This window comes from Mastomys coucha, unplaced genomic scaffold (assembly GCF_008632895.1).
Source record: "Mastomys coucha isolate ucsf_1 unplaced genomic scaffold, UCSF_Mcou_1 pScaffold14, whole genome shotgun sequence".
NCBI lineage: Eukaryota > Metazoa > Chordata > Mammalia > Rodentia > Muridae > Mastomys > Mastomys coucha.
The window spans coordinates 88,691,955-88,717,341 of NW_022196896.1; the positions used below are offsets into that span (position 1 = coordinate 88,691,955).

General features: G+C 39.3%; 1 protein-coding gene across 3 annotated transcripts in view; it reads left to right on the forward strand.

Annotated features, from left to right (window-relative positions):
- Window positions 1–25,387, forward strand: part of Pard3b (par-3 family cell polarity regulator beta) — a 997,480-nt gene that overhangs the window by 837,572 nt on the left and 134,521 nt on the right. For all 3 annotated transcript variants that reach the window (XM_031367697.1, XM_031367695.1, XM_031367696.1), the window contains one exon: window positions 3,166–3,462. In XM_031367697.1, the coding sequence (XP_031223557.1) occupies window positions 3,166–3,462 (297 nt within the window). The remainder of the gene's footprint in view (window positions 1–3,165; window positions 3,463–25,387) is intronic.

Consider the following 25,387-nt stretch of genomic DNA (forward strand, 5'->3'; position numbering starts at 1 on the left):
GAAGAAGTAGCCAGTAAGCAACACTCTCCCTATGGCCTCTGCTTCAGCTCCTGCCACCAGGGCCCTGCCTTAAATTCCCTAGGTGACAGGCTATAAGCTGTTAAATAAATAAATAAATAAATAAATAACAAAAGAAACAAGTAACAAAACAAAAAACAAAAACAAAAACAAACCTTTTCTCTCTAAATTGCTTTGGGTCATGGAGTTTTATCACAGCAGTAAAACCCTAACTGAGACGAGTGGGATATGGCAACACACTGAAATCTCTTTGAATAAATCTGACTAACATACTTCAATAAAACTTTCTGGAATTGTGGAATTTGTCCACATGTTCATTGTCAGAACAGAAGCCACTGGCCTGCATGTAGCTATTAATCACTTGAATACATGTATAAGACTGAAAATAAAACGTTTTATTTTATTTCAATTAATTCAAACTTAAATTTATAGGGCCACACACAGCAAATGGCTACCACATTAGGCAGCAGATCTAAGCAATATAAAACAACCCTGTGGCCAAGGAAATGGAAATAAAAGTGGACATCCAAGAAATGTTAACGGAAAGAGGAGGCACTGCTATTTTCAAAGAGAGAAAAGAGAGGTTTCGATAATTCGAAGATAATGTGCTCAGGAGTATGGGGAAGCAAGTGGTACCAGGGACTGCAAAGGTTGTTAGGCTGTCCTGGAAATTAGATGTTTTAACAGGTTGAGTTTCCAGTGGCAAGGAGGCCCCCTGGTAGAAACAATTAGTATTTTCAAACTGCATGGGTGGAAGTGGATAAGAGCAAGACAAATGAAATATTTTTCTTTGATAGTATCTTGAGAGTCTCTTCGTCTTCTGTGCACCCCCTTTCTAAGACTGCCTTGTCCTCCCCCACATGGTGGGACCCTGATATATGGCATAATAATGATGGTGCAGAGAAATTACTATTTCACCTACTGAGTGATTAATATGAAATTAGTTACTGCAACCCTCAGTAGTGCAGAAAAGATAGAGGAAGGATTTGGTTTTGTTTTAGCAGAGAAAAATACAAGATCCAACACTGCTTGGCATACACAGAGAATTTTTTTCATCTAAAACTCTCTACACTCTTAGCAAGCTTAATTAATGGGAAAACTTCAAAGACTGAGGAGATGAAATACAAAACACAGATTCCAGCGTTCTACTTCTGCTATTTTAGAAAAACCAGGCTTGATGTTTCCTCTTCCATTAATACACAAGTGTAGTCCCAGCTGGGAGGTATTCATTTATCTACTAACTGATTTCTCTCAAGGCACCTTACTTATGAGGGAGAGGAAGAGAGGAAACATACAGGCCCACCCTTTGACTTTCCCAGATGTCTTTTGCCTTATTTACAATGGAAATCCATCCCTATCCTTGTAGTACAGGAAATGTTCTCTGATAAACCCTCTGCACCATCCCTTGAAAAGGAGGAAAAATCTTAGCATACTCCCCATTTTAGGCTGAGCCTCAAATTTCAGTGGAACAGGTTAGCTTCTTTATCAAAAATTATTTGAATAAGCATCCATGAATCTGGGACTAACATGCATTGAGAGGGAACAGGCCCTTAATGGGGGCCCTACTGTGTAATCTTTTCATCTTAGTTCAGAATTCCTTAAGGACTCAAACTGTCTCGTGCAAAAATATAAATCCCTCCAATTATTTATATGTCAGGTACCTTTTTAGCCTAGTCAAACAGATACACAATGATGTATCCTGACATTTATTTCTGTCTGTTTTGACCCAAAGATGATGCTGCTTCTTTATTTTATGCCACCTTCTCACTGTCTTATTTTGTTGCTTTTTCTTTCTCTTGCTCAATTTCTTCTCCTTTCTACTGACAAAAAGAAAAACAGACCTAAAATACAAACACTAGGACAGTGTTTGTCACAAGAAAAAAAGATAAGAACTTTGAAAGATCATGGCTTCTAAAGAGTTTGACAAAGGGTTTGATGTTTGAAAAATGAAAATAGCTGCCACGTTCAAAAAACAACTGGTTGTGGTTTGAAGAGACGTTGCTGGAAGACTTTATGTTTTGTTTATAAGTGATCCCGGCCTTCTGTCTGTGTCTCCAGGCAAACACAGAGCTTTCACTATTAACCATAGATTTCCTATCTTCTCTGAGTCCTGGACTTCAGCTTCGAATCCATTCTTTCTCACGGAAGACTCAGGCTTTGGATATCTGTCAGGATCATCTTAGTCTCTCATCCCATGCACTTTATGTATTGTAGTCTCAAGGGTAAAAGGCTCAAGGGTCTCCTGAAACCACCGGCAGTACCACTGTTCAATAGAGCATCCTAGTGAGCTTTCTATATTAGTGTTTTAGTGGGAGCTGAAGGGAACCAAGCTAATGTTCTCTGGATAAATTCTCAGAATTCAGATGGGTATAGAATCCACCTAAATATATTATCTGCTGCATCCTCAGTGGTCTACATATTGTCACTGGCTAGCAGAAACACTCTGAACTATCACCTAAAGCTTTGGCTGTGGAGTTCTGCCAGTAATGAGTTTAATCCACTTATATGTGCCAATTCATCTCTGTCACAAGCCTATTAATTTCTTCATTATTTTACTCTGTCCCTAGCCGTTGTACAATGAGGCACAATGATCCTCATTTGTGTAACAAAAAAAATACTTGGAGTTTCTTATAAATTACCCTGAATTCTACTGTTTTTAGTGACCAGACTTTTTCTATATTTCTTCTTCATACTTAAATTTTTTTTTAATTCATTTTTAGAAAAATACACTGAAACTCTAGAGTACTAAAGAGTAAAGTCACAGTAAAGTGTAAGACTCTGATGGGCTCTTTCCCATGTACCCTTGTCCTAAGAAAGACTTTTATGGTATATTTCATTTGAGGTGTGCTATTGCCATAAGCATAGCTCTTTGTAGGGAGAGACTGCTATCTGCCCAATCATCAGTAGGAGATATGTCAAAATACCTATAGCATTGCTATCAAAGTGAAGACTCTGCGACAAGTAAAGGTCATGGATTTAAAATTAATCCTCTTATGCTGTTGGCATTTCTGCATGGTGTTATCCCAAGGAAACAGGGAGTGACAGCTAAAATGGCTAGCAAGAGTTAACACAGATTCAGGAGACTACTTCATGGGATCAGCATAGGAAATTCACATTGGTTTATTCTACCTCTTCTCTGTCTTTCAGGATTGGAGCAAAACATCAGGAGATAAGGGAAAAGCAAGCAAGAGGTCTTGTTGATTATGCCACTGCAGTGACTGGACCAGTGCATGATATGGATGATGACGAAATGGACCCCAATTATGCCAGAGTGAACCACTTTCGGGAACCATGCACATCAGCAAATGTCTTTAGATCTCCATCTCCCCCTCGAGCTGGACCACTTGCTTACCCTCGGGATGGACGTCCACTGTCTCCAGACCACTTAGAGGGTCTCTATGCCAAGGTCAACAAGCCATATCATCCACCAGCCCTAGCTGACAGGTAATATAACTGAGTGAAAGATGAATGCAGTTTTAATTCAGTAAGTTTCACATCATCTCTATTGCTGAAGCAGATAAAAACATATCCATCCCTAGATCTATTAAAACCACAATGACATGGTGCCCTAGACAAGTGCTGCACTTTGACCTACCAGTAAGGTATCAGTCATCAAAAATAAAACAATAGCCGGTTATAAGGTGACACGAATGGATGGTGACAGTACAACAGGGAACAATTTTTGCAGGAATCCAGTGGCAGAGAACTAATGAAAGCTTTGAAGAAATATTGTCTTTTGTCCTAAGATCCCTACTGTAAGAGACTTATTCAAGAAGATGGCATGGAACCTGGAGGTACAGAGTCAGAAGAGGGAAAATGCCTTCTGAGTAGGTGTAATTGAAGTAGGACTATAGATAGCTTTGGAGAAAAGTAAGATTGGAAAAACTAAACTGCCTAGCTATTCACTGATGAGCAGGGGCAGAAAATGAGGTAATCTTGGTCCTTGGAGTTTGATGAAGTAGAGGAAGATCGGAGGTGACCTGTAGCTCTAGCAGCCAGGGAAAGAGATATTGGGAGCATCCGTCTGAAGAAGCAAGTAAGGAACAGGATGATTCCAACCCCACCTCTTGCCAAAAGAAAAATGCCCTGTCTTGGGAAAGGCTGGTCTGAAGGAGCTTCAATCCAAATGCGTGATTAGGTGACCTTGGAGTCCCATGTTCCAGGAGTGGGTTGATGGACCTGGCTCTAACCTGACTGCTTCTCGCTTGGAATCTGGGGGAGGAGGTAAGGAGGAAGGTGTGAGAAACTCTCATTCTAGATGAAAGAAAAAGACTCATTGTCCAGACTTCTTAGGGTTCTGACAAGCACCCGGTCTCTAGCAGTAGCCACCGTTTGTGTGAAAGCATGATATATTGCATATGTTTACCGTTTACACATTTCCCCAGCTGGGTGATATTATGCACTTTCAATTAGGTTGGGGAGAGGAAGGGAAATCATGGCATTTTTATGCAGACTGTAAAGTGGAGCTTCTCAAGACTGATTACCTTTCAGAACCTTTCCAATAACCAAGTGGGAAGCGAGGAGCAATTTTTAATCCTTACTGTCAAGCTTCCAGGTTGATAATATTAAAGAAAGATGGTCAAGTTTTTCGTTAGGACAAAATGAAAATATAAATTCCTATGACTGTGTGGTACGGCCATCATAAGTAAATTGCTAATTCCAAGGATTGATTAAGAGTTGGCCTTTTTCTCTCTAGCCTTCACATAGGGTTGAATTTTATCATGTAAATAATAATACTATACTTGAGTCTATTCTAGGCTAAGGCATAGTCAATCTTCCTTTCTCTAAGTCAGAAAGAGCTTTGTAGCAATTCTCTTTGCATATGTCTGATCGAACTCCAGCACCCAAGACTGTATTTCTCAGACCTTCCGAAGCTGGCATGTCCCAGTGCTAATTCCATGGGAATAAATGTGAACTATTCTGCAAGAAGAGATTTATAGCAAACACACAGGCAGAATTGAACCACAGAAACAGGTTTTACTTTTCATGTGGTCTTTTGTTTGTTTGTTTGTTTTTCCTAATGTGTTAATATGTATGCTTGTTCTCCAAGAATACTAAACAACCAGAACTCATCATGTCTAAAATATTTGTCGCCTAAAGTTTATTTTACCTATAATTTTTAAGCCTGTGGATTGTTCCAATTCCTATTTATGTAACAAAATCGAGGAAATTAACAACTCGAAAGGAAGAAAGCTTTACGTCCATACAGTTTTCCAGGTCTCAGTCCATACCATCTATAGCTGCTCAGCCCAGCTGTTTCTGGGCTCCACATCATGATGGGGAGAATGTGTTTGGAGAAAAACTACTCATCTGATGACAGCAGGAAGCATAGAAGATCACAGGGAAAGGACCGGGGACATAATTAACCCTTCAAAACCATGCCCTTTGGCTGATGTTGGCTGTGAACTTTGCAGGGTCTCGAATCTATGAGGGAGTTTCTACATCAGGTCATCATCATGAAGTAGGCATCACCAAGTATTTCATGGGCCAGAATCGCATACTGAATACAAAGGGAGGCAAGCTCAACAGTAGAATTTCTCTGCTTGCTTCCTCATAACTAGAAAGCTGCTTCAATTTCTGCTGTTATGACGTCTCCATCATAATAGACTGTACCCTCAAACTGTGAGCCAAAATGAGCTCCCTCCTACTTAAGTTTCTTCTTGTCAGGTATTTGGTCACAGAGAGGGGAGGAATAACAATTGTTTCCCCAGACCCTTACTTCCTCAAACTTGACTTGACTTTTGAATAGCTATGACCTTATCAACAGATGAACCCACTGACAAAGTTGCCATCTCTCTGTGGCTCCAGCTATAAACACAGCTGTACCGGGACCAGTCCTTCAATACTGAATCAATAGGGGGAATTTTTAGATCTAAATCATGACATACATATACATGGTATTTTAAGTTAAATTTTACCCATGTAGCTAGACCAGGAATGAAATCTCATTGGATAATGTTAAGGACAGCCACTATAAAATGCTGCCATTATTTATTTACTGCCCAGCCTAGACATCTATATGGGTAATGGAGTCTTAATTTTGGCTTTTGCCTCTTTGTGTAAATAAATGCTCCAAATATGCCTTCTGCAGGGTTTTAGACAGCTGTTAAATTTTTAGATAGCAGATCAAAGAGTAAACTCTTTTTACCCAGAATTGTCTTGATTCTGCTCTTATCTTTAATTATATTTAAAAAGCGTGCTGCTCCTTTTCCTTAAAGTCTTAAGGCAAGCGATTTAGCCTTGATGCACAGTAAACACTTGATAATGATAGCTATTGTCATCATGGTTACTGTTAGGACCACTTGTACTGTTCTGGATCTGTGAAATTCTGGGCCCATGGAAAGCTAAGATTTCCTTTAGATAGTACTCCAAGCAGTGTCTCCAAGCAGACATTCTGAGTTCTAAACCTACCATACTTTAAAGTGAAGGGCATATCAGTTACCTAGTCATCTGTTCAGCCTTTCTTCATCCAGTAAGCATTTGTTTGGCATCTACTATATTCTGTCTACTGTAGAAAGTTCTAGGGGAGATGAAAGGGTGATCCTGACATGTCCATAAGGATTAAAGGAGTTCCTTTTCTAATCAATAGAAACCCTCGACATGTGGAAATGGAGAATTGTAATGTTCTGTAATTAGATGTGAAAGCTTTTTTCCCTTGTTTAGGCTACACACAGAAGGCCTCCCAAAGCAGGCGATAGTGGAGCTGGCTCTGGAAGGACCCTTAAACGTTGACTAGGTACAATAGGATAACTCTTTTCCCTTACAAAATAATTATGTAAGAAGGTCAAGTGGCTGGAAAGAGCCTGCATTTGAGGAAGTTCAGAGATGCCCATAGCACGTAAGCAGGAAGTGAGCTGCACAGCACACTGAGGTCACTGTGTGAGTGAGCAGGTCATGGCTCATGCTGATACTTTTTTTTTTTTTTTTTGGTTTTCTGAGACAGGATTTCTCTGCGTATCCGTGGCCTCACTCTGTAGACTGGGCTGGCCTCGAACTCAGAAATCGCCTGCCTCTACCTCCAAGTGCTGGGATTAAAGGCATGCACCACCACTGCCCGGCTCATGTTGATACTTAATTAGCTGATAGTAACTGATGACAAGTGTCCTGTGGCTGTCCAATTTGGGCTCCAGAAATCTGAGTGATGACATATGTGCAGTGGAGACTGATACATGTTAAGATCCTATGGCCTGTGTCATAACTGTATCCACAGAGGTGGAGAGAATGAAGCCTATGAAGAGACTGTAGCCACTAAAAGGTCATTGGTAACTTAGGACAGTGTCAGTGGCTTAGGAAGAACAGAGGAGAACTGACAATAAGAATTGCTTTGGAGGTAAGAATGTAGAGAGTGAACCTAGAGGTAAGGAGAAAGCAGGGTTGTTGATGGGAAAGACTGTGTCTTTGAAGTCACATCCAAAATGGTGAATCAGAACTAACAATGTCACCCCATAACAATGTTATAGAAAATGAGCTCTTTTCCCTATCCTAGCCTGTTACTTAGACACACCTTCTTCCTTCCTAGTACAGTATGCAGGTAAGGTGGCTTAGTATGGACTCTTAACATACATGTTAGTGGCATGTTAAACCATGACTTCTGGTGTGGGGGCTGATCTGGGTCCAGTTCTCTTCCACTACACAGCCTTCAGGAAAATGACTTTCCCAAGATGCCAAGTTGCATCTCCATACAAGCAATGCTACAAATACTTCGGAGCATCTCCCCAGGGCCAGGACTGGTGGTCAGCCCTAAGTTCATCAGGGAATGAGGGAAAATGCTATATCCCCCTCCTAGATGGTTGCTATGCGTTATGAGATATGTAGAGCCTCCAAAAACAGTGGTTGGTATGGGGTAGTTACTGCAGCTGGACTGCTGGGTTAGTGAATGGGATGAAGCATAGGTGAAGGTCAAAGTGAGAGGAAGTGTGGCAGGTGAGGGCAGGGCTTCGTAAACTCCACCCACAGCTCTCTCACTCCCAAGGATTTTATACAACCCCCCAAATATATAAGTAATAATAATGAAACATTTGCTAATAATGTATTATAAATAAATTCATTTTAAGATGATTCTTCACATGTAATTTTACCAGGCATTAAAGTGGAAACAGATTTGCATGTTAATGGGATGAATCCTTGTTTATTTTACATAAAGATTTAAATCCTGGCTGAATATTTGATACTGTAGGACATAAAGCATCTTCAATGTTTTTTAGAGTTGATCAATACTTTGATTTTATAATCGTCAATGCTGAGAATACCACTTCACAGAAATGCATAATACAAAGTGACAGAAGTATGCTTAGGCCCCCTTTCAAAACCATTGGCAATTCTGTGCCCATCACAGGCCAGAATTTATGTAATGGTTTTTTTCAGTGAAATTCAAGTCAACAACTCTAATATCAATTTTTCAAATCAAACATTCTAACAAAGTATGGTTGAAAGATACATGAATTTGATATTTACATGCTAAGAACTGAGGGTAGGAAAACAATAGAAGTCTTAGTTTCCAATAGTCACAAAGGTACAGTAAAAATATTACATTCTTTAACATGCAGTAGTCTCAAATCTGAGCCAAGGTGTCATTGTACATGACACATGCAGGGTAAAGTGTTTATGTTATATGTTCTGGATATGTTATGTGGTCACCAGGATAAGGCATGTATGCTCACTATGAGAGAGATTAAGGGGCAGCTGTGGGAAGAAAAGCTGGCTTAGGATTTATACTTAAGGTGTGGTCCTAAAATTGCACAAGTTGGTCAATGACAGAACATCCTCACCTCTCTACAAGATGGAGGCTTAATACCATGATGTAAAAGGTAAAAACAATGTGTGTGTGTGTGTGTGTGTGTGTGTGTGTGTGTGTATCAGGGTACAGAAGGTATGGCACATTGCCCTCAGGTCACTGGGCAGTCATTTCTTGAGGATAAACTCTCCCAGCTATTTTAGTCCTGTTTTATAATGCATATCTATAGCTCTTTGGGTGTCTGTTCCCTGGATACACTCAAGTCTATTGACTCTATGATCACTATGTTAATTATGGTGTGCACAAGTGGACACAGTCTTCCAGATGCATCAGAAGCCAAAGAATTTTGTATTCCTTGGCCTTAGATCTTTTATATTTATTAATGTTACCTAAACTTGTATGTCACCTAAAGCTCCTATGCTTTCTTGTCTACATTATTATTACACTGTTATAATAAACACTATGGTAAGAGTTTTCTTCAGCTTCCATCTAGAAAGGATGTCAGGGCAGGAATCCACAGAGGAACTTGAAGATAGGAACTGAAGCAAAGGCCATGGAAGAATCTGATTACCAGCTTGCTCTTCCTGTTTTACTTAGCCTGCCCTCCCTTACAACCCAGAGCCACACTCTTTCAGTGCAGACCTGCCCACAATCCATATCAATCATCAGTAATGACAGCACCCCCACAGACTCACTAGTAGGCCAATACTGTGAAAGTATTTTCTCAATTAAATTCTCCTCTTCTCATTTGGCTCTAACTTGTATTAAGATGACAAAACATTATACAGGACAATTGTCAAGCTATGTATTCCAGAATCTTGTTTTTTTTTAATTGGAGGATATTCTTTGTATCCAAGCTAAAAATACATTTGTGAGGAATTAAACCTAGGCATCATGACACACACCTGCAATCCTAACAGGTCCAGTGCTGAGGCAGGATAATCATGTTAGAATTTAGGCTGAGCTACATAGTGACACCCTAGCTTACAACCCCCCCAAATGTAATTGTTACTTTTAGCCCATTGTTATCATCCATAAAGATACGGACTTTTTATCCAAAATATTAGCTATGCTTCGTGGGCTTAGTTTTATCACTCATGTTTAATCATTGCGACTCATATACATCATTGATAAGATCATTGATCAGTGTCAAATATAATCTTTACAATTCAGTACTTGAGACCTCCATTAATCTGCCCTCTGTGGGATCTTCACTTGGCTATTAATTTAATTGACTAGTATCTCGTTTACATTCTCCATTTCAACAGAAACATTGTAAAACTGATGACTTATTTTGAGATTCCCCATGTTTGTTAAGAGTTGCTCCATTTACCATCTCATAACCTGGTGAAGAAGAAAACTATGTGTTCTAAGTGAATCCTAAAGTAATTACTTTCTCTAACAGATATTCCAAATAATATATACATTTAGAGTGAATTATAAAATTTAATGTGGTCCAATAATATGGACTCTGTATTTGCTTACAAGATGTTTATTAACGAACATATGACAACTGGGAAATTAACTGGCAAATAACAGGGAATACCCCAACAATGCAGGTAAGTGGCCTTAATGCTCCAGTATGTGTTTACATGTGCTTTGTAGTAACTTTTATTGAGCATCTGTTACATTCCAAAGCTCATACAAGGAAGCTTAAAAACAGTATCAACCCTCAAGAAACTCAGTCTAATGGCTAGATCTGTTTCATGAACCACCACAACAACAAAATCACAGTATAGTGTTAGAGTTATAAATAGAATCCATTGTGAAAATCTTTAAATTGTAAGTGCATTCAATTTTGGAAAGACACGAGGCTTTGGGGCCTTTTTGTGACATTGGTTCAAATGGATTAATTTTTCAAGAACTTATGTCTTAGAGCTGTAAAATGAAGAGAAGGTGTCTACTATATCCAGTGGACCATCTGTGACTTAACTGAAGTAAGTCCTGCCTCAATAAACATCAACTCTAAATCTTCAGGAAAGCTTTTGCACAATAACATTGGACCATATAGCACAATAGGCTCTATATTGAGGTCAGTAAATTAAATATAACTGTTTACAAAGGCTCTTTATTGTATTTTGACCCTTGAAGTCATGCATTTCAGAACCTGATCGATTCCATCTGTTCCATGACCACATGATTTTAAAAGTTAATCCTACATTCAACTGTAACTCTTGCTGGGATATTATAATCAACAGAACCAAAAAGGTAGAAACAGGAAAGGAAGTGAGAGGATAATCTACAAAACAACTGAAAAACATCTCAGATTCTGTGGGACTTGCCATATCATCTGCATAAATGAATAATGTAGTTGTTAAACAGTGGGATACTTATGTAATTATCCTTCTCAATCCATAGCTCATTAGATATTCCTAAACAGGTCACCTTCTTTCAATGTTACTAGAGTGTCCACATCATCCTGCTGTGCTAGCCCAATTTCCATGGGCCCTAAAGAGCTGTCAATAACACAGTATGTGAAATAAGATTTTTTTGGCTACAAAAAACAGAAAATCCAACGGATATATTTATGTTTCCCATTAAGAACTTCATGAAGCCCTGGCCTCTTGAAGTGGCTTCCATTCATCTTCCTCCTTTCCTTTGATTTAGGGAAGACCTGAAACTGTGGGTGGGCCTTCTTGTGTTCAGGTAGACTCCATTCATCTCCTTCCTTGCCTTTAATTTTGGGAAGACCTGAGGCAGTGGATGTACCTTCCTGTGGGTGGGTTTCCATCTTCATGTTACATCATAATTCTAAGATAGCCTCATGTCTGCTCTCTGGGAAGAAAAATTTGAAAGGGTTGAATAGCCAGCGGGGGGAAAAAAAATCTTCCGGAAGTCTCTAATAACTTCACATTAACAGAATTTAAAGGGTCACTTCCTCTTGCAAGAGAATGTGAAAGACTAGTGTTTTATCTTTCTGGCAAATGAATTCAAAAGGAGAAAAAAAGGAGTTCCAAGTGGCTCTTATAGAATGGAATCCATCACAATTAGCTCAAGTCTAGATGACTTCTTTCTTTTCTACTTTCCCTCCCTCTAATAATGCAAAAGTTACAGATGATGGATACATAGCACTCAGGTCAAGGATATCCATATTAGCATCCTATGGAAGGTTATGCTTTGTAGGAGATTGTAGCCCCTCTCTAGCTGCTGAGGCAGAAATATTTCAGTCTGAGTGACTTCTGATGTTACTTAACTATAAAGCACTTGGTTAGAAGTCTTCTCAGGTTTTGCGCTCCCTGAAAATTTTGTTTTAGGGAATTCTCTGAGAAGAGTAAAGACAGATAGGAAAGGTATTACCAGAAAGCTTCCCAGCCAGGTGGGGACAGCTGGGAGGGGATGGATCATGTGCTGCTGGGGCAATGCAGGATAATTGATATCTCTTGTCACAACAGTGCATTAATTGCAGAGATTCAGCATTTCACTAAGCCGTGCTCTGTCACAGACAGCTCACATGAGACTGATGTTTGTTCCCAGTCTCCTCCCTAGTGATTTTTCCAGTTAATTTTATTTCAGTTCGCAGTATTTTAGATCTTTCTTCTGACTCATACCTCTATGGAACCTGTGTGTGGGATCAGAACAGTGAATACAGTAATTTCTTAGAGATGTGGGGTTTTTTTCTTCCTTTCTTTCTTTTTTAGTTCTGCAAACAGAACCAAAGCCATCTCATTTCACTTCAGGAATCCCAGTGATAAATGCTATTTCCATGGAGACTTAACTCATCAGTTGAATGAAGCAATCAGATTTTTCCCCCTCAGAACATAATACCATCAGTGTTTAAGTGACTTTTAAACAATAATGAGAACTCTCCTAATGAAAGAATCGCTATGGCCAGATCAGTGCCGAGTAACAGCTATACCATTAACTCTCCTCTCCTCTACCCCTGCTCTATTTAAAATGTGATGTTCTCATTAATTTCCCCATGTTCTGAGGGCCCTGCTCTTGGTACAGGTTACTAATAAAAGACAGACTAAATTATCATTTTCAGGGTAAAAGATGTAGACAGCCTTCCAAGGACAAGGGTTGGTACACAATGACCATCTATCTATTCCTAAGAGCACCTCCCACCCTAACCTCAAATAAATAAGCATGCCTAAGGAATACTCTACCCTGATGGTTAAAACTATTGTACATTCGTTCATGTAAATGTTTTTTTTTTCAAACAAATGACTTGAGCTTCAGGATCTATTCATCTAGCTAAGTCTATTTACTCAGAGAAGGTTGAAGGATATGTATAGGCTAGTCTCAGTTAATCATAAAACCACACAAATAGAAGAGCTCCTGCCCTGTAGGGAGACGGTGCCAACTGCATATAAACAGCAGCCATGTTCTTCCTCAGCTAGCAGATGGCCCTCCTTACATTTTTGTCTCTCTTTCTTTCTTCCTTTCTTTCATCCATCCATCCATCCATCCATCTATCCATCCATCCATCCATCCATTTATTCCATAAATTCTGAGATGCCTGCTATATACTAAACGCTATGTTCCAGGCTGTGGAGATCCAGAAGTGTATCCTTTCCCAGCATAGCTAGGATGATGCAGGTCTACTGCAGTTATTGCAAGCCCCTTGTGACCTGTGGTTTGCATTCATCTATTAGGCCAAGCCACATACCTTTTCATTACACAATCTTTGCTGATGCTAAGGCCAGATCTCAAAGTGCCCTCTTTACAATTTCTGTATTTAATGCAATGTGTAATCAAGAATAGGCCATTGTTAGGTCAATTTCTTTCCTGTATTTATCTTTTCAAACAATAAATAATCAGTGGGATGGAAGGGGGCAGTAAAAGATGGTTTTAATGCTAGCACTCATAAATATCTACCATCTTAAAGAGACATTTTAATATTTATATGTGGTAGGATACTCTCCCTCCAGAGAGAGCCTGGCTGAGGGCTGATATGAACCCATGCAAAAACAATATTCCCAAGTTATGTTACCATACAGGCCCACAGATAATCCTGAGCAAGCCTTGGGATTCCCTCCAATGTGCCCAGCACTCAGTTTCTCTCTTCTCAGGTTGCCAGTACCTGTGACATGCCTATGAAGTGAACTTTTTGACACATACTCGGTGTACTTTCTGTGTCGAGTTTAGTAGAGGACCTCTCCTGATCTATGCTTATCCTTTGGCCAAAGCCTGACCAGACCCCCTTATACCATAGCAGCATTTCTGTCTGTTAGATTCTTCACGAAAGTCCAAGACCAGAAGACAAAGTTCAGGTTGCATACACTGGATGCTAGAAGACAAAAAGAATAGTTGTGTTCTAGGGAAGGTTATTCTTAAAGTCAGACATGGAGCAAGAAGAGCTCATCAGTAAGCTTGCCCTGAGATCCCTGCAAACATGCTGAAGGAGTAGTGGGCATCATAATAATGGAACTTCTATCCGATGGCTTTGAGCACATGGACAAACACAGGCAGGAAAGGAAGCCTATGTACAAGAGAGAAGATAAGAAGCTGAACATAGTCTCTGAAGCTGAATTTTCTTATGTTTTGAGGACTGGCTCAGCTATTATTCATCATTGTTGTGTAACTTTAAAAACAAAATCACTTACCTTCTGTCTCTTGATTTCTGTGACTATTAACGGACATAAGACAGTACCTGCAGGAGAATTCTGTTCCTAGGATTTAAATGTGTTTGCATATGAAAGTAGGAAATAGCATTGTGTGGTTAATAAGTAGTATCTTTATATCTAGTAATTCCTGAGAATTTGTACCATCCTGTCATTAAAATTAGTATTAATTCCATAGAAACAAGCACGATGATGGATGCCTATAATCATAACACTTGGGGGGCTAGGCACAAAAGTCATGAGTTTGAGGCCCCATAGAGCTACACAGAAGGAAACTTTCATAAAAATATTATTTGTTAATTCCCTTGGTACTCCTTAACAATGAATTAAAGATGGGTGGAGAAGTATGTTATTCCTTTCAGTGTTTTTGTCCAATTAATGTATCTTGTATAATTCTAGCAAAATATCAGAGGACAATTGATATTAGTTCTTAGCCATATGCCTATCTGTGTAACCACTTTGGCTGGCAGTCAGGATGCAGAACCATTTCCATCAACAGAAGGAGCTCACTCCCCTTTATAGTCAGATATCCTTCTACCTTCTTTGCCTCTCAGCAGTCACCAATCTAGTTCACATCTCTGTTACTATGCCATAAGTAGCATGTTTTAGAACTAGAATCAGGTAAATAGAGAATATGACCTGAGACTCTTTTCAAATAGTATAATGCTCTTTAATCTACCCTTCTTGCTTTCATTGTCAAAAAGTTTTACTTTGTGTTGTTGGGTAGAAGACCACAGTACAAATGTACCATAATTCCCTTAGCCATTCACCTATTGAGAGATATTTTGAAAGTGTTCATATTATGGCTATTAAAGAGATGGCAGAAATTACTCTTTCCTGGCTTTTATATGAATATAATAAGCTCTATTTCTTCCGTCCCTCTCTGTAGACCTTTTTATTTCCTTTTCTTGGTTTATTGCATAGGCTATAACTTTCATGATCATGTTGAACAGCAATGGAAAGACTGAAGACTCTTGCTTTTTTTATCACATGGAAAAAGCATTCTAGCTTTCCCCTTTGTAATATTAGTTGCAGAGATTTTGTTGGCATCTTTATGATGTTGCAGAAGTTCTCCTTAAATCTCTGATTTTCTGAGAGCTATTGTAAGCCAATGAGTTTTACTAACTGATTTTCTACTTTGATTTATATACTCATGTGATTTTCTTCTCTAGCTTGTTAATATGCTGATTATATTTAATCCTTCTCAAACACAGAACTAACTACAACTAAATAAATTCCACTTAGCTTTGGTACATAATTATTGCAATATTTTACTATTTGCTACTATTTTGACAAGCTTTTGTGTATCTAAGTCATGGATTACTGGTGTACAGGTTTCTTTATATTATCTTTAATTTCAATATGGGCTGAGATCAGCTTCACTGGAAAAGTAGGGAAGTGGCACACACTTCTCCTTTCCTGGAAGAGTAGATAGAAGTGACATTAATTCTTCTTTAAGCCAATGCTAGCTCTCTCTAGTAAAACTGTCAGATACCTAACATTTCTTCTTTAGGAGGTTCTTAATTATAAATTCAAAGACCTTCATAACTGTAAGTCTGTTCAAATTATGTTTTATTGTGTGAATTATGGTAGTTTTAATCTTTCTAGGAGTTGATCCATGTTTTAAAAAGAAATTACATCTAGAGTTATCTGCAGTATCCTTCTTATCCTAGTGATGGTGTGTTGTCTGATTGTCTTCTGAGGCAAGTTTGTTCCAGACTAACTGTCCCTACAGCTGCTCAGCAGCTGTTAGCCTACAGGGTCACTGGTGTTACCCTGTTCCCTGCTTGATATTTAAAACTTGGGTTTTTCTCTTTTTGTCACTTTTTGTTGTTTTGCTTTATTTGGAAACTTGACAATGTTATTGACTTTTAAAGGACTTTTTTCCTCATTCTTTTTCTGATTCTAATTTCACTGATTTCTCCTTTTTATTATTTCCTTCATTCTGTTGTAGGTTGGTTTATTTATGTGTCTCTTCTTTCTAGTTTCTCTAAAGTGAAGCTTAGAATACTGATTTAAGACTTTCTTGTTTAATATAAAAATTTGTTTTAAATTCTCCCTTCATCCTTGATTTAGGGATATCACATGCATTTTATTTTATTTTATTTCTTCAAGACAGGGTTTCTCTGTATAGCCCTGGCTGTCCTAGAACTCACTCTGTAGACAAGGCTGGCCTTGAACTCAGAAATCTGCTTACCTCTGCCTCCTGAGTGCTGGGATTAAAGGTGTGTGCCACCACTGCCCGGCTTCACAAGCATTTTAATACACTGTATGTTTGTCATTTATATACCTGTCAAGGTAACTTTTGAGCTTACCTTGAGAAGTTCTCTTTGCTTGTGAGTTATTTAAACATCTGTGATTTGGTTTTAAGAATTTCTCTATTACCTTATTGTTGACCACTCATTTTACCCCACTGTGAACACACTCTCCACCCTACAACTATAAATTTATTTGTCTCTTCAATTTTATCAGTTGAAGGGTTTTAACATTTCTAAGTTATGATTCCATTGTTTCTTAGCTTCAATATTTTCATAAAAGTCTGTTGTCAGACTACTGCTACCTCTTTGAAAATAATGTCTTGAACTTTTAACTGCTTCAATTTTCTTTATGATCTTGAATTTCAGCACTTTTCCTGGGATATGCATGTGTGTGCATGTGGATATCTGTGTGTATGTGTGTGTATGTGTGCCCATGTGGCTATAGATATATGTGCATACAAATGTGGATGTGGGCATACATGTGTGTATGTAGATGTGAATGTGTACGTGTGTGCACATATGTGTGTATATTGTGTGTATACATTGTGTGCATGTGGACATGTATGTATACATATGTACATATATATCTATTTGTGTGAGCATGTGGATGTGTGTGTAGACTTGTGTGTATGGATAGGGATGTGTGTACATGTGTATGTGTACATGTGGATACATATGTATGAGCATGTGTGTTTTGTGTGTATGCATTGTGTATATGGACATGTGTACATGTGTGTGTGCGTATGTACTGCACAGATATGCATGCACTATTTAAATCTGATAGTATGTATTTAGCCCCATAAATCTATAGCCTAATGTCCTTATTAGCTTTGGGAAATTAATGGTGTCTCTGCAAATACTCTGTTTCTGTCTCACCCCTTGCTTCAGAAATCTAAAGAAATAAAAATTAGAACTTTTTGTTCTACTTTCTTGTTTTCCTTTATCTTTCAGATTTGTTGTTTTATAGTATCCTATCTGCTGGTTTACTAATCTTGCCTTTGGGGTTCCCAGTCTCCCTTTAAGCCAGCTGTTGAGTCTTTACTTTTATTTAGTTTAATTTTCATTTTCACATGGCTGTCTACCTAGTTTTTGTTGTTTTGCTTGAAACGGTTATTCTCTGGTGAAATTCTATTATTGTCTTTTTTTCTTAACTATACTAGTTATAGTTATTTTAAGAATCATGTATAATATCATTTCTCCCTTCCAAACTTTCTCATATACTCCTCCCTACTTTCTTTCAAATTCATGTCCAGTTTTTCACTGTTATTGCATGCATATATCTATTTGTATATACAGATATATTCCTAAATATAGTCTGGTGAATCTATCTAATGTTACTTACATGTACTTTACTTGTATGTATGTTTTCAGGGCTGATCATATAGCCCTAGATAGCCAACTGGTGTAGCCTTCCTTGGTGAAAACCACTGCTCTCAGCTTTCCTCAGTTACGTACAGTTCTTAATACAGGATTGAGGCCACGAGGGCTTTTTCCTGTGCGGTGTGGCATGTTCATTGGTGTCATTCCTGTTCTGCTCACGTTCGGGTTGTCATGATGATGAGATTTTATGGGCATAGCTTCTGATGTTAGTAGGAGACACAATCACACAGCAAAATCCTTAATCCTCTGGCTTTTCTAATCTTTCCATCCTCTCTTCTGCAATGTTCCCTGAACGTTATGTGTGGGAGTGTTTATACCGAATGAGAATGGGCTCCACAACTCTGCATTTTGATTGGTTGTGGTTTTCTGTAGTGGTCTGCATCTGTTGCAAAAAGAAGTATCCTTGATGAGGGATAAAATCTACACTTATCTTGGCTATCAGAACAAATGATTATAGACTGTTGTTAGGGATTATGCTGGTTTAGTATGTTAGTGATTATAGATTTTCTTCCAATAACCACAATTTCACTAGCATTGACTTGTTAGCTAGGTTTCCATTACTAATCATTGTATCCCTCTAGATGAACAGGTCTTAAGTCCAATTAGAGAGCTATTGGTTACAGCCAAAATATTCATGCAACTATTGTGCCTCTAGCCATATGGTGCTGTATTGCTCATTGGTGTGGTTCAGTGGCTGGGTCAAACTGTTGGTAGTCTTACTTTTTGGAAAATTCTATGCCCTCTTCTAGAACCATGAAAGCTAGTTGAGGGTGTATACTCTTATATTCCTAAGATGTATTCTATCTAGGACCCTACCAGCAAAGATGAGTTTGTTACACGGGTCTTTTTTCCTTAGAAGGTTTTGAATTCTGGCTTCTAATTCCAATTCCACACGAGTGCCAAGAACTCTGCTCAGCTCAAAGTATCTTAGTCACTGCACTCTAACCATTTTCTTAGCATTTGATTCTGTGCCATCTGTGAATTAGCAAATGACTTGTAGAGAAAAATGCCACAGAATTTTGGATCCAGTTCAATATGCTTACCTACCTACTCTTCAAAAATCAATGTTGGCCTCTAGGGTCCTGAGCATATTGGGAATTCTCCAAAGTCTTCAAGTGGTTTTGTTCTTTGTTGTTTTTCCTCAAGTTCCCTCAACTTTTCTGGTTATTCTCACAGAATAAGAATAAAACAAGCCCTTTCACCATCACCAAAATAACTGAAATTCCCTGTCTATCTTTAATACTAAATGATGGTGGCATCAACATTAAAAAACCTTGAGACTAGAAGAATTGAAAGAGAGTTGGAGAGAACACTTAGTCAGTAAGTTCTTCCCATGTAAACAGGAAAACCTGAGTTTTCAAACTTATTTACAAATGAAAGTATATTGGCCCATATATTTTTAATCCTAGCAGTGGGGAGACAGAGGCAAACAGATCTCTGATGCTTCTGGCCAGCTAGCCTAGTCTACTGGGCAAGATCCAACCTAAAGAGACTCAAAAAAAAAAAAAAAAAAAAAAAGGTGGCCTGTTCACCACTTTTCTTTCTTCCCACCAGCCAGTCCTCACCCTGAAAGTCTAGTTGTGTAGTTTTAGCAAATACAAGATCAGTTTGAAATCCTGACATTGCTATCCCAGTACCAATGGGAAGGATTTCCAGCCATTCACTGCAAATGTTAATTTCTATTCCTTTTTAAGAGGAATCTTTGACATATAAACTGGACCTTTCTCTATACAAGAAAGTACAAAGAGAAATTCAAAGAGCCCACCATGCAAACAGATTCCAGAGAGCCATCACAGGTACATCTTATGCCAATGCAAGGGGTAACAAGAATCAGAAACCACAGAGAAAGCTGCACAAGAGCAAGCCATCAGGGCTTCCAAGGAAGCAGAAAAAGCTAAGCAGTCTTAAAACAACACAATAGCTGCTGCTCAGACTTCAAAAAGTAGGCATATGTTTCAGTGAACCCTGTTAGTAATTGGTCTGTTTCCTTCTCTTGAAGTCCATATCTTGGTTTTCTCCAAGAAAGAATCACATATGCAGTGTCTCTCAACTCTAGCCCCTTCTTGTCTCTCTGAGTTTCCTGCCATTGCATCACGCTCACTATAACTTTGCTCCAGCCTCTCACTCCTACCAGGAAAACCAGGGTTAGGAAAAAGAGTCAAGAGATTTTTCCCTGTAATTTATATGAGTAAAAACTGAGAGACTCCAAAGAAGATAAGCAAAGCAAACTAGATCTGTGTGTGTTTGTGTGTATGTGTGTGTGTGCACGTGTGTGCGTGTGGTGTATATGCATGTACGTGTATGCGTGTATGTGTGTGGTGTATATGCATGTGCAAGTATGTGTGTGTGTGGTGTGTATGCACATGCAAGTATGTGTGTGTATGTGTGTGTGGTGTGTATGCATGTGCATGTGTGTATGTGTGTGTGTATGTGTGTGGTGTATGCATGTGCATGTATGTGTGTGTGTGTGGTGTGTATGCATGTGCAAATGTGTGTGTGTCTCTCTGTGTATGTATGCACAAGCATGCATGCATGTCTGTCTGTGGTGTGTATATCTCAGTGAGGGTCTGTGTCTGTGTATGTTTGGGGTAGGGTGGGGGCATACAGTGCCAACTTGCTAGAGTGAGCTTAGTTACAGATTAGAGTCTCAGAAACAACTTTTTATGAGTCTATGTGCTTTCCAAGGCTCAAAACTAATCCACTGGAAAACATAAAAGATGTAAAGCAGAAGACTCCAGTAGTAATTTTCAGATCATTTGACTTTGAATGCAGCTTTGAGGATATGCACTTCATAAATTTCCTTTTGAATCTTTTTTTTTACACTGTTTCTCCAAACTTAGCTATCTCAGGTAAAGGATTTCCAGAACATGCTTACAAGTGAGACTGGAGATCAAGGAACATAATAGGAATAATGATGCTAGAGGTAGTGGTAGTTAGTGGTGGTGGTGATGATGATGACGACGATGCTGGTGGTGGCCACACTGATGACAATTGCTAATAGAATCTGTTAAGTATTGTGTATTTTCCCGGTGTTGAGACATCTTACATACATCACATTGTCTCTTGAGAAAAGTTTAAGTACTTACCATTTGTCAAGTTTATTGCCTTTCTTGTAGTATTCAGTAACATGGGCTTTAAAGCAGAGAATAAATTCTCTACTTAAATACTATCCCCAGCACTTCTGTGAGTTTTGACCATGTCGTGAACACCCTTGAGCCTCTTTAACTCTAGGAAGAAGGCACACCTGAATCTTGAGTTATTCTTGGAGGCTTGAGCTAGTCAATGCATGTAAGAGCTAGAGCACTGGGGCTGGCTCGTACTGACTTCTTGGAAAGATGTAGACATCTTCTCCCTCTTGGTTTCTTTACTGCTGTGGTCTAAGATGCTCTGCCCTAGACTACGTAGGTGGACAGTGTAGGAAACAAAGATCTAATATATATATAAATAGGGGATTACAGGAACCACTGATGATGTGTTACACCAACTTACCTCCCAGACTAAGGCTCACAAAACATGATTTCATAATACTTATTTGAGTTTATAATATTTCCTAAAGCAGATCTTGTATTTACTCAGTATATACTCATTCAGTAAAAGGAGAGTGCAGTCCTTACGTTAACAGAACTTGGGATCTTCTAGGGCAGACAAAATATTAAATATTTAATTATACCCATTCACTGAGCATTACCGAAAAGTGGCCTAGGATGTAGTAGACATTTTTATACTGTTGATAGTGATTGAGAAAGTGACATTGAATCTGGAAGATTTTAGTGATTTATTTAGTAATTTGGTGGCAAAAAATGGACACACAGAGCATCTCAGCAGAAGAGCCCGTCAGGGAGGCCCTGGTGTGGAAACAGTCTGGCACATGCAAAAGCAAAGGTACCCCTAGTACCAGAAGGGAAGCTTGGCACTTGAGTGAGTTGGTCTGCACAGTCCTTCCCTTCCCTTCAGCAAACCAAGAGATGTATGCAAGGACAAGCCAGATTACACCAGGCTTCCTACTTTCTTCAGCATCTCAAGCTAACCATCACCTTCAAGTTACCTGGGAACCTGAACCTTCTTGCTCCCAGGTTTTAACCTATCTCTGTCCCCATCACCCAACTCCCGTGGCTAACAGGTTCCTTAGTAATCTGCTAAGTGCTGGTTCTTACAGTTGAAGGTCACCTCTATGCGGTCAAGTATTCTCAAACTCAAAGAGTGCACCCCAAACCCTGGGTCCCCTCACTCAGAGTTTCTGGTTAATTTTGAAATTAGCCCTTCAGATCTGCAATTCTAGCAAGCTGCCAGATGATGCCCATGCTGCTGGCCTGGTGTCCATTGGCGAAGCACACAGCTAAGGCATCTTTGCCCCTTCTGCAGTTTAACCATCACAGCGAGTATCCTTGATTCTGAGGAAATGCTTAGGGAGGGTCAAAAGAGAAACCACCAAAATCCAGACTTGACTCTGTGCTCACTGCTCCACAGGCCTAAAGGAAAAACCCTTCCTGTGGGTTCTCCTTACCTTAGGCTTCTTCCCAGTGTTTAACCCAGTAGGCATCAAGTACATGTTCATCAAGTGAATTGATCAGTGAAGGAATTGCAGAATGGATCAAACTTAGTGATTTCGGAAGTAAGTTTTTTCTATTATTCTTTGGAAAGTTCTTCTGATTCCTTTCAGGCCAAGAGGCCTTCAAAAAAAAATGAAATAATTGTCATTCTCCTGGAATGCAGCCCCAGAAACTGCAGAGTCAAGATCTGCTTGCATTTTAAGTACTTATTTGGCTTGGAAGCTGAAATGCTAACAGGATTACAAAATGCCGACTTTGCTGAGTTTTGGCTTGTTTATGCTCATGCTTGGTTCAAAGTCCCTTCGTCAATCAGTACATTTCTACTTCTAATTGCAGTTTTAATTTTTTTTTTTTTTTTTGCCACCTGCACAGGCATTCTCAGCTGAAACTAGCTTTAGCAATTTGCACAGGTATAATGTAACAGAATGAGGCTCTTACCCACCCGAGTGTCACCTACCCCAGTTTCTAATGAATTCAAAGTCGCTCTACCTCAATCCACATTATGATTCAGAAAGCAGCCTACTATCTTTCCCCATTTTCACTCTCACAATGTTGTAAAACATTCTTAATAGACAACTGTCCTCATTCCAGGCACGTGGCATTTGACTAGAGGATGCCACATGATTTGATTCTATTGATTGTAGATTCTTTATTTACATCTCTCCATAGAGTCTCTGTACTTGGATAAAAGAAAAAGAAGCTGTCTTAGTTAGGGTTTCTATTGCTCTGATGAAATACCATGGCTAGAAAGCAAGTTGTGGGGGGACAGGGCTTATACTTCTACATTGCTGTTCACCACTGAAGGATGTCAGGACAGAAATTAAAACAGGACAGGATCCTGGAGGCAGGAGCTGAGGCAGAGGCCAAGGAATCCCAAAGACATGGATTCCAGTGCTAGCAAAGGAATGGATGTGCTGGCAAAGTGAGTGAGGGCCAGCAGATAAAGAACAAACAACCCTTCCTTCTTCCATTGTCCTTATGTAAGCCTCCAGCAGAAGCATGGTCCACATTAAAAGTGTGCCTCAAGATCCAGATGAAAAGTGTGTCACCCTATCTCACAATCCAAATCAAAGGTGTGTTTTCTCCCTGTCTCAAGATCCAGATCACCCGTGTCTCCTACATTTCTTGATTGTAATTCATTCCAGATATATTCAAGTTGACAATGAAGACTAGCCATCAAAGAAGCATTTCTTTTTGTTTGTTCGTCTGTCTGTCAGAATTTTTTTATTGAATATTTTCTTTATTTACATGTCAAATGTTATCCCCTTTCCTGGTAAACCTCTAATCCCATCCACCCTCTCCCTGCTTCTATGAGGGTGTTCCCCAACCCACCTACTCCTGCCTCCCCACCCTTGAATTCCCTACACTGGGGCATTGAGCCTTCACAGGACCAAGGGCCTCTCCTCCCATTGATGACAGACAAGGCCATCCTCTGCTACATATGGGGCTGGAGCCATGGGTCCCTCTATGTGTACTCTTTGGTTGGTGGTTTAGTCCCTGAGAGCTCTGGGGGTTCTGATTGGTTGATATTGTTGTTCTTCCTATGGGATTACAAACCCCTTCAGCTCCTTCAGCCCTGTCTCTAACTCCTCCATTGGGGATCCTGAACTCAGTCCAATGGTTGGCTGCGAGCATCCACCTCTGTATTTGTCAGGCTCTGGCACAGCCTCTCAGGAGACAGCCATATCAGGCTCCTGTCAGCAAGCACTTGTTGGCATCCACAATAGTGTCTGGGTTTGGTGACTGTATATAGGATGGATCCCCAGGTGGGACATTCTCTGGAAGGCCTTTCCTTCAGTCTCTGCTCTACACCCAAAGAAGCATTCCTAAGTTCACCATAGTGTCTGCTAAGGCTGTAACTCAGTGGTAGAGTACTTAACTCATACGTGTGAGGTCCTAGGTCTAATCCTCAGTCCTTCTCCCAAACTCCCAAAAAAAGGAAGAAGGAAAGATACAGAGATTATACAATTCTCCCTAGTATACACATACAATCTGGAGGTACCTCATTGTGCTCTGTCAAGTTAAGCAAAGACTTGTAGTCCTAGGAGTATCAAAGTGGTTCTAGTACAAGTAACCTATTATATTCTAAATGTGACCCACATCAGAACTCATGTTATAAAGTCTTCTGTATGTTGTGATGACTGAATGTGAGTGGAACACCTGAAATGCTCTAATGTAACTTCCAAGGAGGCTGTAATAAACAGGGTTCTACTTAGAGAAAACATAATCTCAGCATCAACTGATGATGTATTTGCTGGGTGAGCTCAGAATATTCTACTTTGCCACCATCCCCTTGATTTGATTTTAAATGACCTAATAATGATAATTCACTAAAAATGATTTATTTCCTATGGCCTAAATATGTAGCTCAGTAGAACATTTGTCTACATACACAAGACTCTAGATTTACCCATAACCCCCATCCAAACAAACAACCAATGAATAACTCTTGCTTTTAAATATAAAAACAAGAACATTTGAGCAATGGATTCAAACAGCATTGCACTGTGGATCTACCAATGAAGCTGTCCATCCTAAGGCCATTTATTCTCTGCATTTGACTAGTTTGGCTTTATTATAATGGTTTCTATCTGCTACAAAAGAAAGCTTCTTTGATGAGAGGTGACAGCTGCACTTATCTGTGGGGGTAAGAATAAGTATTTAGAATACAATTAGAAATTACATTGTTTTAGGAAAATGGTGACAGTTTGTTCTCCTCTAAGGTCTGTGACCTTATATGAGTAGATGTGCTCTGGGTAGTTGGCTAGGCTTAAAGAGTGTGGTGTCATCAGAAAGAAAGTCTTATTTTCAAGTTCTGGAAGAAAACCAAAGGCAATGGCTACTTGGTTTGGGACTACTGGACCCCCTGCCCAACAACTCAAA